The sequence below is a fragment of the Siphateles boraxobius genome, unplaced genomic scaffold (genome assembly GCF_051911475.1).
Source record: "Siphateles boraxobius isolate OS27281-9 unplaced genomic scaffold, OSU_SipBor_1 30, whole genome shotgun sequence".
Classification (NCBI taxonomy): domain Eukaryota; kingdom Metazoa; phylum Chordata; class Actinopteri; order Cypriniformes; family Leuciscidae; genus Siphateles; species Siphateles boraxobius.
Genome location: NW_027508920.1, coordinates 7,040,393 through 7,059,516, shown reverse-complemented (window position 1 = coordinate 7,059,516; position 19,124 = coordinate 7,040,393). Strand labels below are relative to the sequence as shown.

General features: G+C 37.5%; 1 protein-coding gene across 1 annotated transcript; it reads right to left on the bottom strand.

Annotated features, from left to right (window-relative positions):
• Positions 1-1,391: 1,391 nt before the first annotated feature.
• cmc2 (C-x(9)-C motif containing 2) lies at positions 1,392-18,491 on the bottom strand. Its single transcript, XM_077248198.1, has 4 exons — positions 18,145-18,491; positions 4,003-4,136; positions 3,384-3,455; positions 1,392-1,830 (listed from the first exon to the last, which is right to left on the bottom strand). Exons 2-4 carry the CDS (start codon positions 4,081-4,083, stop codon positions 1,747-1,749), a joined length of 237 nt encoding a protein of 78 aa, XP_077104313.1. The 5' UTR covers positions 4,084-4,136; positions 18,145-18,491; the 3' UTR covers positions 1,392-1,746.
• Between the last annotated feature and the right edge of the window lie 633 nt (positions 18,492-19,124).

The window sequence follows — 19,124 nt, the reverse complement described above, 5'->3', positions numbered from 1 at the left end:
GGCTGTGGTTGATTTATTTTCACGGGAGTCATCTCGTTAGGTTCCTGAATCCTTTCCGAGTCCACAGATACCCAGCATGCTAGGTTTTGCATTACAGTTTGTGTAGCGTTGCGATTTAGCGCTTAAAAAACATTTGCCGATATCTTCGAAACCGTTAGTCCGATCGAGACGATACCACCGTCAGAAGTTTGGAACCATAGCTTGTTAACTAAATGGTCATGCCCAAATGCCAAAATATTGATAGTAAGGGGTAGTAAAATCAAATCAAAGTCACGTGTCAGTCATTTTTGATGCGTTTTTTCATATAAATGTCTATAACTCCGAAGCGAATTGAGATATTTTCACCAAATTTGGCACACACATGTATGGGCTCATTCCAAGGACTTCAATACAGTTTTGTGATGTAAAATGCAATACTTAACAAATGCATTGCTGTAACATTATGAATCTCAGAATTTGCAACCAGCACCATCTCCTGAAGGTACTCAAAAGATTTTGAGACAGCGCCACCTTTTGGTCAAAAGTTATAATTAAATATACAAAAATGCTAATAACTTTTGAATGAATTTGCCTATTGTAATGACTCTGATCTTGCTTGATTCCTTGGGTTATGCTGAAAACAAAGATACCAATTTTGCCAAAGTCAGCCAATCTTCCTGTCCGCCATCTTGATTTTCATGAAATACCTACATTTTCGAACTCCTCCTAGACCGTTTGTCTCATTTTCACTAAAATCGAATCGTATCATCTCCAGACCGTGCCGACTAAAAGTTATGGATTTCATGTTGATAGCAAAACCGTTTTCGTATACCGCAGCATCAAAGTTGAGGCATGCTGCCAAAATGACTATTCAGACTTTATCTCTGCAATGCCTTGACATTTTGAAACCAAACTTTGTATGTGTCATTGTCACCTCACTCTGACCACAGCACATCGATTTCGTAACTGCGCCACCTATTAGTTGAAAGTGATAAACCATTAAATCATCTTAAAAGTTACTTTATATATGATTTTTCAGCCATTTTCACAAAATTCTCTTAAAATGTCTTTATTTGCTCCTTGCTGCTGTTGGTCTACCACTCCCACACATGATGGCATCTGTTGCCGCTTCTTGCGCTTGGCCCCGGTAATGGCTGCTTGCAGCTATATTTCTTCTTCTTCTTCTTCTTCCGACTGGGCGTCTATGGCAGCCCATAGAACCGTTTCCGGGAAAGTTGTTTTGGTTTGACATTCTGATATAGGACAGTCCCAACATTAAATGCACCAATTTTTCAGCTATATTCTTTGAGTTGTTTCTACACTTAGACTGGAGTTCACTTGTGAAAAATTCAGTTGATTGGAAATGTAGGCTCTCTACTAATTAGTTTTCTCTAAATGAAAATATCTTAATGTAGACAAGTGAAAATTTTATTTGTTAATAATTTTTTTTTACGTTTTAATTGGAATTTAAATCACAATTTTTACATCATTTCAGACCCAATTTACAGATAAGTAGGCCACATTTTGGGAACATACAGCTCATATTTTAAGTAGGAGATGTAAATTCACAAGTCAAACTAGCCACCTGCAATTAAATCACTCCATTGCCTCATTTACTGCAAGGTCTATAATAAATACATTTATTTAATTCAATCTACATATCCTCAGAGAAAAGTCTTCCAGATTTAAACTTCTAGGCACACTAGGAATACCAGAAGCTATTTCCAGCCGGCCATAGGTCTGTACTCCAAGGAATCCATCTTGATATTAGGGATGCTCTTTTGGCTGTTCATTTAAACGGCGTCTCATTTCTTCAGCATGGGCCTTGCTGCGCTCCCTCTTTGTGTGATACTGTGTGGACAAATAGATAGACAAATGATTTATCTAGTTGTCTTGGGCTAAGTCAGAGCATTCATTTTTCAAGCTTCACTTCCACGGGCACTTCCACCAATTCCACAAATCTATTGATTTTAAGTCCTCAGGTAAAATTATTTCTACACTGAAAATAGTTTAATTTACAGTTGACATTTAACATATGTTTATTCATTCCCATCATGGATAATCTAATCTGAATGGATAAGTATACATATTGAATTGTTCACACCTAGTATCAACTCTTTCCCTTCCAGAATTTTTTTTTTACTTTTGTTAAAGTTGCTAGCCAGAACCAGCATTTTTGATCATTTTCACAAAACATTCATGGCCCCTAGAATATTTTGTGATGTAAACCCATTTTAAAAAGCCTCTGCCTTTAAACAAATAAATATATAGTAGGGCTGTGAAACGATTAATCGTAATTAATCGCATTCAAAATAAAAGTTAGTTTCTACATAATATATGCATGTAGACTTTGTATAATTACATTTTGTACATATAAATACACAAACATGCATGTATATAAGAAAAAAAAGTGTTATTTATATATAAAATATATATAATATAAATTATATACAAATATATATATATATATATATATATATATATATATACAGTATACATGCAAATATTTCTTAAATATATACATGCATATGAGTGTATTTATATATACAAAATAATTATACACAGTCTACACACATATATTATGTAAAAACTTTTATTTTGGGGCCCTAAGCAAAACCAACCTTTGGGGCCTATTACAAACTAGTACAGTGCTAATTTAAGTAGATTTTCAACATTTATTGCAGTGTTGTTCCTATTTACAGTACTTTTGTGCATTGTGCATAAAAAATGGCACTTGACATTACGATTTACTGAATCATTTAAAACAAAGAATTGCTTGAAGCCGCCATTTGATGCTTAGTTGCATTGACTGTAGTGTGAAGAGGTTTGTGTCGCCGTATTTTATCTAGTCTGTGTATGCGTGCACTGATCAAAGATTTTGGTTAGTTTGAATGTGAATAAAGGCATAAATAGCGATCTGGTCAAACTGATCATATCATAAGATTAATTTTTATGTCTTTTCAATGCCTTAATGTCCTTTTTGGAGCTTGAAATTGTGTCTTGTTGACCTTATTGACAAAAACAGCTATTTCTTTCTTCAAATATATTCTTTTGTGTTTTGCAGAAGAAAGAAAACCGGTTTAGAACGGCATGATAATGATAATTGAAGACAATTTTCACTCAACTTTTTTTAAATATCCTAAAATATACAGTAAACAATAGACTAAACAATTTGATAAGAGGTAGGCTTAACACACATTCACTCATCTAAACATAGTAACGCATTATTTAGTTAATTTTTGTTAGCAAATACTAATGCAGTGTATTACCTGGTATAAATTAAGTCTTTTATCCGAAGTGATTTTTAGTGTATAGAAGGTTTTCAGTATGTATTCTCAAACCAATGATCTATGCTCTAACAATAAAGCAACAGGAACTCATAATGAACACAATGCTGTCCTCACCTCTTTCTTTAGACAATCACGCATTGCACGGTCCATATCATTACATGTGCCAAAGAACCTGAGGACATTATGCTGAAGGCAGAGAAAGTCATTAATTACTTCCATTCCTGTTTTCAAATAAAAAGAGTTTGCACACTTTTTTAATTAGTGCACAGGTTTTATAACAGAATTTTTTTTCTGAAGTCAGAAAACAGAGATATACCCAGAATAAATCGTACAATCCACAAATGCGTACAGAAATTTAAAACTTTCAAAGTGTATTTGCAAAAGTTCTTTTAAAGCATAATGCAGGTTTAAAAAAATAGTTTACTCAATAACAACAAAAAAACAATATTATGCAATTGTTTAGTTACCCTCATATCTTACCTGTATGACTTTCTTCCAAAGAACACAAAATAAGTTATTATGGTGTTGAAATTCTTCAGATGTCCTCCTTTTCAGTCCACAGAAGAAAATCATACAGGTTTGGAATGACATGAGGTTAAAGGTAAATGATGAGTTATCTTTTTTTGATTTTCTGCATTCACAAAATTATTATTCAAATGACAGTTAATCACAGAATCATCTGTGGATTGTACATTTGAGGAAAATGCATGTTTGCATGAGTAGATTTCCAAACCTCTTTGTGGCACTGTTTGAGAAGTGTTATAAACTGATTGCACTCGTCAGTATGCAGATGGGGTGACAGATCCGGATGCATCCTGAGTTAAGGCTGTATGGCTTAAACTGTGACACCACTTGCCCTGCAGGTGACTATCATTGTTAAAGCAAGGCCACCGTGAAGAACAGGAAAAAATAAAGAGTAAATGCCTAAAACTTTTCACAATACTGCATTTCAGGCATTTCAATCATTGTTGGAGAAGTTGTCAGTTCTTCATAGTCCTTCTATGGATTTATGCTGTCCGTTAGTGCAATCCCAGATTCTATGATGGTGTGAGGACTAATGGTCAAGGGATAGTTTACCTAAAAATGAAAATTAGCCCTTGATTTACTCACCCTCAAGTCCTCCTAGGTGTATATGACATTATTTCAGACGAATACAATCAGAGTTATATTAAAACATGTCCTGGCTCTTCCTAGCTCTTTAAAGGATTAGTTCACCTCAAAATGAAAATGTCCTAATAATTTACTCACGGATTGAGCTGATCTGCAACGCGCCGGGAACTACGTCATCACGATGAAAGTTCAGGCTCGATGTCGCCAGCGTCGGCGGAAGTTACGCCCCACTCGACCGTGCGAAGGAGGATAGTTCAAATTGTATTGGTCGCTTGGTAAACAGTAGGGCGGTACTTCCGCCGACGCCGGCGACATCGAGCCTGACCTTTGAACGTGATGATGTAGTTCCCGGCGCGTTGCAGATCAGCCCAATCCGAACAATTGACCTATGGCTAAGCCATGCCCCCAAACGCGATGAGCCAATCACAGTGCGCATAGCTCCCAATAGAGAGCCTAAGTCCCTCCCCTTCCGGTGGACCACCATGGGACCTTATTTCGGAAAAATATTGTATGGTAGTCAATGGCGAGGGACAACAATTTGCATCCCGTTTGTATTGTGCCCTGAATTACACATATGATGTTTGTCAATTTAAAAGATACATTTTAAAGTCAAGAAAGTCGCAATTTGATGTAAAACTGTTGAGGTATAAGACCGTGAAAATACGTAATTACAAAGACTACAAACCCAAAAGGCGCGCATTTGACGTCTTACCTTTTCTCTCAGTGAATGAAGCTAATTTTACTGAAGCTATCGTCTGTCATTTTTTCTATAGTCTAACGTTATAATCGTAACGTTTAGCCGTCATGACGGTGGTGGTGATGGCGCAGTGGATAAGACACATGCCTTTGGTGTGAGAGACCCGTGTTCGAATCCACTGTGAGACACCAATGTGTCCCTGAGCAGGACACTTAACCCCTAGTTGCTCCAGAGGCGTGCGACCTCTGACATATATAGCAATTGTAAGTCGCTTTGGATAAAAGCGTCAGCTAAATGAATAAATGTAAATGTAAAATGCCTGTGTGTTTTGCACCAGACTGCACACACACGAGCTTGGTGAAGTACATAGTGTGAGACGAAAGATGTAGTTCATTTAGTGATTTTCAGATAAAACTAAATGTTACTCTTCTGTTTTATGACAAACTGTGACTTTCTTGACTTTCATAACTATCTTTTAAATTGACAAACATCATATGTGTAATTCAGGGCAAAGTTCAGATGGAATAAAAAGATAAGTTGTCTCTCGCCATTGACTGCCATACATATTTTTTCCGAAATAAGGTCCCATGAGCCGGAAGCAGAGGGGAGGGACTTAGGCTCTCTATACACTCGGACATTCTCTGCTTCCACGTCCATTGAAATGCATTGCAGTTAATCAGTTTTCATTTGTTTTTTCTTGTCATTTTAATTTTAAAATGTTCAAACGGTGTGCATGGAGTACATGCAACTCCGACACTAGGTATCCCGAGAGGCTGGGCGAGAGTGTGTATTTTTTACCCTTTCCAAATTAAGCCACATCTCAACCGAGACAAGTGTCTGCTCTGGATTAAGTTATGCGGTAGACCACAACACCAACTAAACGTGGATAAATTAAACAAGGATGTCTACATCTGTTCTAAGGTAACGTTAAGTCAACAACGTATTTGAACGTTATTTTTAACATCTCTAACGTAACGTCAGGCTAACGTTAGCCTAACATTAGAAAACGTTAACGTTAGCTTCTAGCTGCGTTGTACATCATGTCACTTAGCTTCATTAACGTATCTGTAAATAACCGAGATAACAAATGTTAGCAGTGTTGTGCTGAATGATTCATGTAAATACTGTAGCACCAAACTAACGGAGAGGTACTCTTGGTAAAGATGGTAAAAAGGCTTGTCCTGGAAACGTATGCAACTTAGACCTGTACATATTTAATTTGATCATGAACCATTAATTACATATTAAAGCAAAACATTTTAGAAAACTTTCTACCAAAACAACTGGGGAACTTTGTGTTTTTTTTTTTTTTAGCAAAACATTTAGCCTTTTCACTCCTCTTCAACATAACTAAATATAGCGCCTGTCACCGAATGTTGCCCGTTTGTCCGAGTGAGGGGAGGGGCGTGGCTTAGCCATACGTCAATTGTAGTTAAAAAGAATATATATAGCTTTTTTTTTTTTTTTTTTTAATGACCTATCATTTCGCGAGATAAGACCTTCCTCCTCAGCTGAAAAATCCAGAAATGTTTTCCTCAAAAAAAAATTAATTTCACACTGAGGAAAGAAAGACATGGATATCTTGGATGGCATTGGGGTGAGTAAATTATTAGGAAATTTTCATTTTGAGGTGAACTAATCCTTTACTGGCTTTATATTTTAAAGCCATTAATGGCTTTAAGTCCATCAAACTGCATCCATCCATTATTTCAAAATAAGCATTATAGATTAATTGCATCATCGTGAGCCCTAAATAAGACCAAGGGAGTATGCATCCTGCTTAACTGGAAAATATCATGCAATGTAAATGTTACTGGAAATGATGAGAATGGAAGACTTGCTTTTGCCCGGGTTTGTATACTCAATCATAAATTAGCTTATAATGCTTATTTTAAGCATAAGAGCGAGTAGGTGACTAGGCCTCTCTGCTTCAACACGCCACTATGGCATTACCAGAGATTATTATGTGGCAACAAACCATTTAATCAGCCATCTTGGTCATTCCTTGGGTAGAATACATTAGGTGATATCTATGATACTCAAGCTCTCTTCTCCATTCAAGATTTAAGAACACGCTTTTATCTTCCTGGGTCCTCTTATTTTGTTTACTTTCAGCTAAGATCAGCATTAAAAATGTATGGAGTTCCCTGGAATTCTCCTCTCCCCTCACACCCCGTTACAATGGATTGCACCATTACTGGGCAGATCTTCTGTCTCTTTAATATATAGTGCACTGATTCAGCATAGTGCCAAGGCTTTACCAATTGAATCCATATGGAACAGGGAGTTGGGGAGTTTAAATATAAACCTAGATTGGGAGAGAATTTGGTACAATCTAAGTAGGACTTCTAAGAACCCAGCTCACCAACTAATTCACTTCAAAATAATACATAGAGCCTACATCACACCTTATAAGAGATTCCAGATGAAATTACAACCTACTCACAACTGTTATATATGTAGCACTGCTTCACCTGGAAAGTTTTTACACATGTTTTGGGAGTGTCCAGTTATCTCTGAGTTTTGGTTTCATGTAAACTCATCTTTAGCCGATATACTTAACATTTTTTATGTTCCTAATCCTGGTTTCTGTCTCCTTAATGATAATTCTGATCAAAATTAAAGCAAATTCAGTTCAAAATGTTATTCGCAGGGTTTACTTCTGCAAAGAAAACAATTTTGAAAAACTGGTTCTTTCCGGATATGTGTATGAAATCATTCTGAATCCATAGCCTTGTCAACATTGTCAACCTTGAACATACAAATGCGCGACTCAATAACGCGCGACCAGCGACTGTACAAGCTTGGAATTCTTTCTCATCTAGGATAATCTCTTGGACCAGGGACAACAGCTAGGCAATCTTTGTTGTGAACTATACCTGCCAAACATATTTCTGTTGTTTTATGTATTGTCTTATATGTATTGTCTCATTCATCATACCATTGCAATGTTTTTCCTTTTCTTTTTCTCATCCTTATTTATTTTTCTTTTTTTTTCTCTTTAAATAGTCACATATGATTTTGGAGATGTCTAAAACCCCCCACCCCACAGAAAAAAATAAAAATGTTGATCACAAAAAAAGAAACTTTTTTAAAATATGGACGAAGGTACTGAATACGCAGACGGATGCATTATGGAGGATTGGGATTACACATAGTGTCAGCCATCTTTTTTGGAAGGTAAGCTAGCAGGCTCTTGTTCTGTGGAGAAAGCTGAGTAGTAACTTTAGGGGTTACCGTCCTCTTTTTCCCAGACATGTCCGGCCGTCAATGTCCGGGATTCAGCTTTTGCTTTCTGCGGTCACCATTCATTGTTTACATGCACAGCTTTTGTTTCAATCGAACTGAATTCATTCTGATTGGTGAATCTGAATTTAGTGGTTACATGAACGCTAAACAAGTGATCGGTTGATGTGCGTTTTAACATTACTAAGAAAATTCCCGCTCCTCCGTGAGATACGAGACCGGTGCGTCTCACAGGTGTCGCTCATCAGTAATCACGCCACCGGCCTCGCGTCGTTCTCCACACGGCCTTCACTCGTCCTGCTCGCCACAGTGAACATGATGAATGACGACTGTAGAACGCAAAAGCTGAATCCCGGACATTTTGGGCGACCTCGAAACACATTTCGGCCAGACTCACTAGTAGCCTAGACTTGTTGTTTAACTGCTGCGCTCTGTTACCGGTAGGCGTGGCCTCCTATGGCAGCGAAGCAAGTGCATTCTGGGAGTTGTTGTCTTTCATCCACATAAGCCAAAAATAAATTTTCTTGTCTTTTCTCAGTCTAGAAAGCTCCAAATTCAAAAATAATTTCACATTTCTTCTACATATATTACCCATTTTAAATACACATTCATCTTTCCAGAGGTGGAGTGACCCTTTAATAAAGATCTTCTGAAGTGAAACGATCCGCTCGTGTAGAAAAATATCCAAATTTGAAACTTTATTTGACTAAAATAACTAGCTTCCGGCAGACGGCCGTACGCATCGATTTAGAGCGAAAGAGTAACACTGACGCAAAAAGTAATGACAAACGCGGAAGCGCAGAGAATAGCGCAAAACAAAACACCAGTCACGAATTAGAAGTCTAAAACGGCATTTTTTAAAGAGAAAAGCTTGAGTTTGTTGCCCTGCCCTGTTTGTTTGAACCAAGAGAGGCGTCAAAGCTCATGCTACTCCTTCGTCATACATTGCGTAGGCCATCTGCCGGAAGCTATTATTTTAGTCGATAAAAGTTTTAAATATTGAATATTTTTCTTACACGAGGGCATCGCTTCACTTCGTGAGTAAATCATGGGCTAATTTTAATTTTCAGATGAAGACTTTTTCACAGTACTATACAAACAAAATGTAAAGATTAGTTCCCCCCAAAAATAATTCAGAAGACTTGGATTAATCAGTTAAATTCATACTAATTACTTTTAAAATGTCTTTGTACATTTCGATGTGTGTGTGAAACGTTTTGGTTGCATGGACTTTCAATGGAAGGACAAAAATGATCAGAGAAATTTAAATATATCCTCATTTGTGTTCTGTAGTTGACTGGAAATCATGTGGTTTTAGAACATAAATGCAAATAGTTGACAGATTTTTTCTTTTTGGGTGAGTTATCCCATTAATCCAAATTCACTCAAACATATTTGAAAATGTGTATTTTGCATTATCTATTAACCATTAACAAGGCTAAAACTGACAAACTTCAGTAAATCAGTCAAACTGGCTCAGTTATCTGCGAATGCTGATACACTAAAAATAGTCAAATATAGGTTGATTATAAAATAAAATTACAACAGAAAAGCAATTTGACATGACATTAAGGATACTAAAGCCTCCCCATCCCGTCCCATCACTCATTCTAAAATCCTCTGAAATCTGGGACACTTACCTGCAACAGAAGGAAAACAATGTATTAATATTAATCCACTTAATATAAACAAAACTGTTTTATACACTCTTTTTAAATTTATTATAAAAATAAAAGAGGCATACACAGGACTATTGATTACTACAACTTTACACTTTCTGCCATGTTCGACAGAAGCTCTGAACAACAACACATTTCAAACAGAAGCCCTAAAGTAATTTTGGTCTTAAATGTATGTAGAATATAAAGTCATTTATTTTTTCGAGCTGTATGATTTCATAATTAGTCCCATATAGGGTTAACAGACCTGCCAACATGTATGCATTTTTCGTACTCAACACGCATTTTGACCCTCAAGTACGCTTGTACAAATCGCTGCTCTCTAGTTATGCATTTTGTTGCATCTCGCATTTTGCCGGTTTCAATTTCTATGCAATATATGACGTTGATTCTGCCGCTGAGCCACAGCGTGTAAGTGGAGTGAAAAGCTTTCGGCCAATCAGAGCGCTGCATTTTAACCCTGCGCACCAAATGCTTTGCACGTTCAATTCAATTCAGTGTGCCTCAAGACAAGCAAGCCAGGCTGGCCGGATAACTGTAGGCTTGTATGCCATGGCTGAACCGCCTCAAAAAAAGGTTCGGAAACCATAACGATTTCTGAACAGCTATCGTGGGGAAATGGCCTTGCCTCCAGATGTCCAGGCTACCTCATCACGCGTTCTGCACAGTGTGCAAGACAGACATCGACATCAGTCACCAAGGGGCAACAGGTAACGAACACAGTCCCACACACAAATACACCCCACCCCCCGAAACATAATGCAACTAAAAATAAAAGGATGATAAGAAAAAAACGTTCATAGTGACAGGCTATCCTATCACACCTGCCATCCTTCCCACTAGTTGGGGGCAGCTAGAAAAGTGGTGGAATGGCTAGAAATCTAGAGGGTTTTAGAAAGACTAGGTGCTGATTAACGTAAGATAAAGGTAACAGTTAAGCTATTTTTTTAGCCTAATTGAATTTCCTTTGCGTGCTATAAAGGCATGACTTATGCCTATAGAGTTGCAACCGGCTGTTAAGCGGGATAACGGCCGCCGAGCTGTTATACGGAATTAATGGACGAGGGCAAAGAACTCCCCGATGCCCGAGTCCATTAATTCCGTATAACAGGACACCTCGGCGGCCGTTACCCCGCTTAACACCCGGTTGCAACTCTATAGGAACTATCACCACCGCTCTATCAAGCGGTACCGTTTAAAAACTTGTTCAGTTTGTTGTACAACTTGCTTTGGTCCTAACAGCGATAGCATGGACAGTTAGCATGTTTAACGTTACAGTTGATTCTTACGGGTGGGCGATCGATCCTCACATAAAAATATTGATCCAAACTTTGTTCATCAAATAATTCTGCATAAAATGTATCATGGTTTCCACAAAAATATGAAACCGTTTTGAACATTGATAATAATAAGAAATGTTTCTTGAGCAGCAACTCAGCATATTAAAATTAATTCTTACCATAAAGAATCATGAAGACTGGAGTAATGACGCTGAAAATTCAGCTTTGACCACAGGAATAAATTACAGTTTACCATGACATAGAAAACAGATAGCATGTTGATGTGTGTGTGTGTTTTCATGTGTGTGTGTGTGTGTGTGTGTGTGTGTGTGTGTGTGTGTGTTTGTTTTCGTGTTTGTGTATGATGTGTAACGTAATTCATAAGGATTTAAAATGAGAAGAAAAAAATCTCAAAAAATTCTAATTTTAGGACTTTCTATTGATAGATTTTGTATTTTCAGTTACAGATTCATTTACATTGTGACTGTGTATCAGATGTAATCCACTCTGTCTGTGTCTGCTAAGGTGTGTGCCAAATGGCCCATAAAGATGAATGGCCCCTTCAGATGTATGGCCCACAGAAACTCATTGGTGTGAATGACAAAGAATCAGCATTGCTCAGAGTGGATTAGCCAGTTAGATCGATCTCCTGTGGGAGGTCCTAACAGGTTTCTATTGTTTGTAGCCCATAGGCTATGTCTTCATGTATAAAGTTCTGTCCCACAGACAGAACGTTGGGTTAAGATTATTGAAGGGTGACATGCTAACATCACAGCTGAAGAACTGTGCTACACTACTACCTTCAATAAATTCTTCTCCCCACAAGATCTCTGGTCAAGCTTACTTATTTTATGTATTGGAGAAATTTAATACATTGGCGAGCCACCCAAACCACTGCTCAGCCAAATACAGCAAAATCTAACACTATACTTATTAGAGTGTGTAATGCAATGACATGTATACATTTCAAGAATGTAATTTACCATTTTTTTTTTTGGGTGAATCTTTTGGCTGCTGATAACTCAAAATTCAGAACCACAATTTAAAAAAAACCTGGAAAATGTTTAAAATGTTTTCCAATTATGTAATAAGAATTGTTTTATCATTAAATCAACAAAAAACAGAATTGTGTAATCTAACACACAAATATGTGTTAAATTAATTGCTTGTCTCATTGTTAGCCGGAATGACATACTGTTAGACGGAATGACATTCTGCTATATTTTTATTTTTATACTGTTATTTTCCAACATCCTACATGTTCTGTGTACTGTATTGATCTGTCCACCTAAAACACATTTTTGGTAAAAAAAAAAAAAAAAAAAAACGTTAAAATCGATTACCTATTTTCTTTTTCGAAACTTGTGTTGATTGGTCGGTCCGATCGAGTTACCCGGAATGACATTTTGGGACTTTTGAGCTCAATAGTTCCTTAAAGATTAATTATTTATAATGAATTCTCACATGAGTAATTAAAGAGGGGGAAGTTGAGTAACTTAATGAAGTGAATTAAAAAATGTATACATTTTTAATATTATGAATATGCTTTGGACACCAGAATTGACAAGCCACGTCATTGACCTATGACCTACTCATAGTAGCCTATCATAATCTCCCCTCTCTCCAGCTACATTTTCAGATTGCAGACGCCATGTGGAAGGAACAAAGCACAAGAAACTGGAACGTGCCATGGCCTCAGTCCCTAAGATCACCACAAAGTTTTTTGAAGATCAAGATCTACAGACCATCAGGGCAGAAACACTTTTCTCGAACTTTATAGCTGAGCACAATGTCCCAATGTCTATAGCTGACCATGCTGGACAATTATTTAAGAAGATGTTTCCAGATAGTCAAATTGCCCAGCAGTACGGCTGTGCCCGAACCAAGACAGCAGCTATATTGAACACACTTTCCTCGAATGATGAACAGGTCATCGGTGATCGTATGTGCCGTTCCCCATTCAGCCTTGCAACCGATGGTAGAACAGACATGGATGATGTCAAACTTTATCCTTTGGTGGTCCGTGTCTATGATCCCAGTGTTGGAAAAATAGTTGTATTACTCCTGAAAATTGTTGAGTGTAGAGTCTACTGGCGAAGGGATATACAATCTCATTGACCAGGAACTAAACAAAAGGAAAATACCATGGGGCAATTGTGTAAGCTTTTCTGCTGACAACGCCTCTGTCATGCAGGGGTTAAGAAAAGGTGTCGCAGCATTCATTAAGTCACAGAATCCCCACATTTACATGGTCGGCTGTGCTTGCCACATAATGCATATAGCTGCGGAAAAGCCTGCAAGAAGTCTATGTATTGACATTGAAGACATGCTCATCGTGATCTACTAATACCTTGACAAGAGTAGCAAGAGGAAAGCTTTTCTGCGTGACCTCGAAATGCTGTGCGACACTGATGTGAGGAAGATTTTGAAATTATCCTCGACCAGATGGCTGGCTCTTGGCAAATGTGTCAATCGACTCCTCCAGCAGTGGGAACCTCTGGCTCTGTTTTTTGCTGAAGAGGCAGCAGGGAAGAAGGCAGCTAAACCTCTCACGTCCTCAGGTCATCCCGCTCTGAAGAGCCCAGCTGCCCCTAAGCCCACAACTCTCACACCTACCTCGGGTAAGCTTGCTGTCTCAAAGACTTTGTCCTCCAGCTTTTTGAAGACCAAAGTCCACCAGAGAAAGTCCAAGACCAATCAAGTGGATAGAGGCAGGGTCTACAACCAAACAGCTGCAGGCAGGGTCTACATCCAAGCGGATAGAGGCAGGGTCTACACCCAAGCGGATAGAGGCCGGGTCTACACCCAAGCGGATAGAGGCAGGGTCTACACCCAAGCGGATAAAGGCAGGGTCTACAACCAATCAGCTGCAGGCAGGGTCTACACCCAAGCAGACAGAGGCAGGGTCTACAACCAGACAGCTGCAGGCAGGACCAAGCACTAGACAGCAGCCAGCCCAACCACCCAAGGGGTTTGACCTAAACCAATTTGTTTTTCAACAAAAAGAAATGGGCAAAAAACAGAGGGATCTGTCCAAAAAGAAAACAGAAAAGGAAAAGATAGAAAAAACAGAGGTCACAAAACCACAGAGGGTGTATGCTTTCTTGACTGACCCACAGTCCAAGCTGTATGCTCTTTTTTTAAGTAGAGCTATACCTTTATTTGAAACCGCAAATCAGAACCTGCAGAAGGAAGAGCCATGTGTGCCCATATTGCTGCAGATATTGGAGCTACAGTTGCAAAAAATGCTTTTGTCCTTCTGCAACCCTGAGTGTGTTGTGGAAATGATGGAAGAAGTAAAGAGAGGATGCCAACCCACTCTGTAAAAACCCAGTGAAAACCAGCTGCCTGATGATGAGCTGGCAATTGGACATGACACAGACATTTATCAAAAGTCAAGCTAACTTACCTCTTGGAGCTTTCTTCAAGGATGTAAGGAAATATTTCACAGCAGCTGTTGAGTACATGCTCTCCAAATTCCCATATGGGGAATTGCTGCGTCATGCTGCCGTAGCTGATATAAGCAGACGGCAAACAGCCAAATTCTCCTCACTGACATACTTCATAGACAGGTTCCCCTGCTTGTTGGGAAATGGTGTTACAGTGGATGAAGTGGAGGAGGACTTTCGGCTCTTTCATTCCACCACCTTGAATGATGGTATTCTTACCAAATCGGCGGTTGAAGCTTAGAGAGAATTAGGTGTGATGGAATCAGGAGGGAAGAAACTTTTTGCAAACCTATCCACAGTTATGCTTGGGGTGTGTGTGATTTTTCACAGCAATGCAGACTGTGAAAGGATTTTCAGCTTGGTCACTAAAAACAAAACACAATGTCGTGCTAGCCTGAGCACAGAGATGCTTAGTTCTCATGTGACAAGAAAAGTCATGATTGCCTCCAAAGGCAGCACTTGGTACAAAGAGACTTTCACTGACGCATTACTTAAAAAAGCCAAATCTGCAACCTTTAACAAGTTAAACGATGCAAAGGTTTAAACACTATGCATTGAAAATTTGAATCTTTTTTTGTTGTTTGTTTTTAGCAAACTGATTTTGATATTGATGAGTGCTGGTTTTGCACATTTATTAAATGTTTTGATTTATTTATTTACAAAGAATGTCTTCATTTTACTTTTATTTCTAACAAGATTTTCAGGTGGAAGAAGTTTCCATGGGCTATGCCTCCAGTACAACATTTTCTTTTCAATTCATTGTTGGAAGTGATTGCAGTAATTGTATAACATTTATGGAGTAATGGTTATGGAGTAACTTTATGGGGGGGGGGGGGGGGTTGGGGGCTAGCCTGAGCAATGTCGTGCTAGCCTGAGCACAGAGATGCTTAGTTCTCATGTGACAAGAAAAGTCATGATTGCCTCCAAAGGCAGCACTTGGTACAAAGAGACTTTCACTGACGCATTACTTAAAAATTTATGTACCCATAAAATTTCTTCAAGGTTGGCATGTCTGGGTTAAGCACCTGTTGCCATACGCGATTATGTTTTATTACTAATTTAGAGTAAATCCACCTAAGATCACTGGAATGTTTCTTCATTGGAAGGGCATTTGGTACAAAGGCAAAGAATGTGAAGATAGAAGTTTGAGAAATAAGGGATTTTTATTCAGTTTTAATTTACTTAAAGGAACATTCTACCGTTTTTTGAAATTGGGGTTATTCACCGTCTCCCCTACTTTAAGATAGGTGGGCAAATGCATTTTTGTTTCAGTGCAAGCATTGTCTTAGTCCGGCAGCGCCGCCGCTAGCTTAGCTTAGCATAATGAATGGAATCCTTTGTTGCCGAATAGCATGTAGTGAGTAAAAGTGATCCAAAAAAAAAACCTAATTACTTCTTGTGGCCTGCTTATTCACAACGAGCGTTTCCTATGTCAGTGTTGGCTGCAAAGATAAAGTTGACGCAGTAGTGAATGCGCCTATAGAGAGAAATGCACACTTCATATGAATTAGCCTACATAAGCAGAGAGTAGTGCTGGGCGGTATACCGGTTCATACCGAAAACCGGTGTATATTTTTGTTATGATATTCATTTTTAATATACCGCCATACCGATGTATTTAATTACACAATGTTCGGAACGAACGTTACGCTGCGCGACACTGTTTCACACGGATCCATTACAATGTTGCACTTCTAAGCAGCGACTGCGAGGCAAGGGTAAACAGCAGTTTTCTTTTACTGTCTACGGGTAAACAGCAGTGCTCTGGTGTACGTTACAGGGAAGATGGATGCTGCAGAACTATGGCGTTATTTTTCCTGTCAAATGTCGAGAGCACATTATTGTAGCGCCACAAGAAGTAATTAGTTTTTTTTTGGATCACTTTTACTCACTACATGCTATCTGGCAACAAAGGATTCCATTCATTATGCTAAGCTAAGCTAGCATCGGCGCTGCCAGACTAAGACAATGCATGCACTGAGACAAAAATGCATTTGCCCACCTATCTAAATGTAGGGGAGACGGTGAATAACACCAATTTCAAAAAACAATGGAGTGTTCCTTTAAGGTGCTCTCCATCATAAGCACAGCAGTCATCTCAGAAATCACATTAAATTATCAAATAAAGCTTTGGCAAAAATTCGTTAATTTTCATATTCATAATATTTTCAATGCAGGAAAACCCTGCGTAGAGGCTGTAATGGGATGCAAGAGGCTGTAATGGGACAACAGTTTGTGACGTGCTATTCATCATTTTGACCACAAGATGGCCACAGATGACCTTTCTATTGATTTGTAACTATATACCAGTACTCGTAAAATCCTTTATAAAATATCTTATTTTCATAGATACATTTTTAAACAAAACTTTCTCCTCATCTGTACATTGGAACAACAAAAACAATCTATATAAAAATAATTCATTATTATTAACAGTTGGTTTGGGTTTTTTTCACAACTACTTCATTCTGAATGGCTTATTTGCAACTAACTCTATTATTATTAGTTATTATCTAAATTCAGTTTCCTTGTAACTCCCAAAGAATTATCGACTGTTATAGATGTTAGGCTATTCTTAGGGGAGCTTGCAATACTTCTACAGGACACTATTAATACACAAAAACCTTCACCTATTCCTTTAGATCTGTTTGAAATCCCAGTCAATTTTTATCTCATCCTTCATAACATAACTTTTGTGTTACAGTTGATTCAGAAAGTATTCAGACCCCTTCCTTTTTACACATTGTGTTGCTATGTTACAGCCTTAAGCTAAAATGCTTTTAAAAATATTTTTAAATTCACAAATCTGGATGGTGCATGGTGTGTAGATTGATGTGAAAATAAATCATTTAAAGCACTTTAGCACAAAGCTGCAACATAAAAACAAAACGTGAAAAAGGATCTCATGGACACCTGAATCCTCTGTAGGTCTCTTTTTCATTAAGTGCTTGTAACAATTACATATGTCGTACAGTATAGTACTGGGATAACTTTTTGACTGGAAAAAGTTTGAACATTGTCTTATACTTATACTATATAAGAATATAATATTATAATATATAATAATACACGTATACATTTTTTGTCTTATACATTTTTATACATTGTCATTACATTCTTATGGGGATAACTAATAAATAACGTAAGAGAAGTGTAGGCTAATTCAAGTTTACATTGTCATTATCATTTTTAATTATTTTATTTAATGTTTCACTTTACACTTTTATACCTGGTGCTTTATGGTGTTATCTTTACATATGTGTTTTTCTGTATTGTTCCCCGTTATTTTAAAAAAAGAGCCTAACGTTACTAGATAAAGTTCCATGAGTAGAAGCAGACAGTCAGTTAGCCAACACGTTGTAGTAATTGACGGTCTAACAGTGAACACAATATTATTAAATAATATAAACTCACCAATAGGCTTACAGACGGTTCATCAGACAACAGAAGCTGAATTGATAGCTCTGCAAATCAATGATGACTTCGATTCAGTTGTTTGTGGGTCGTGAAGGGCAGCACAGTTCACGTGTTCACAGTGACATTGATTGACACTCAAATAACAAAGAATCAGAAATGTATTTCGCTCAGCGGACTTTCGGAAATGTCAGATATTTACTTGATAATGCTAAAAAAAACACCCTTAAAACCCTCACTTTTCAACTAATCATTATGTTATTTGGTGCCCTATGTTATGTATTGCATTCGATTGCATTGCGTTCCCTACTCCGGAAAAAGTATTTTGACTTACAGCCATGCAACCAATCAAGCACTTCGTTCTTATCCTTGCCGACCAATCAAATCAATAGTAACTAAAATACTTTTATTTCCTTGCGCACGCGCAAAATCCAAAATCTCACGACCTCTGCTGACAAATTGTAATGAGATTAATGTAAACAGACCTGTTTGTCTTAAAAAAAAACAAAAAAACATTAACATTCATAAATTATTTTCAAGATATAATTATTGTATAATATAATTATACAATATAATTATTATATTGTATAACAAGATACAATATTGATAACATAATGATACAATAAAATAATATCACTAAAATATTTAAATTATTTCTAATAATATAATATAAATCAAATAAGTCAATAATATGAATCTGAACGTTTAGACTGCTTCAATAACAAATAATTGTTAGTCAATTTGATCAGAACGATAAGAACTCTGTGGACAATTTTATATTTATTTAAAATTTTAACCTACCAACAAACCAGAGTTAATGTAACATAACGATGAGCCAAATAATGTAACTTATGCTTTATCTGTATGTTCAAAATGCATTAATATTTTAGTAGTGCCCACTGATCTATATAGATCAGTGGTAGTGCCCCAGGGATTGACGGGACATGTAACGTTAGTTTAGTTGCACATGCTGGTTATAC

What these genes read in the sequence shown, in the direction of transcription:
- cmc2 (XM_077248198.1), bottom strand. Translation starts at nt 4,083, where the DNA reads ATGCATCCGGATCTGTCACCCCATCTGCATACTGACGAGTGCAATCAG. An exon ending in TCAAACAGTGCCACAAAGAG is followed by an intron (nt 3,456 to 4,002) that starts GTTTGGAAATCT and finishes CTCTGCCTTCAG; the next exon opens with CATAATGTCCTCAGGTTCTT. An exon ending in GTGATTGTCTAAAGAAAGAG is followed by an intron (nt 1,831 to 3,383) that starts GTGAGGACAGCA and finishes TTGTCCACACAG; the next exon opens with TATCACACAAAGAGGGAGCG.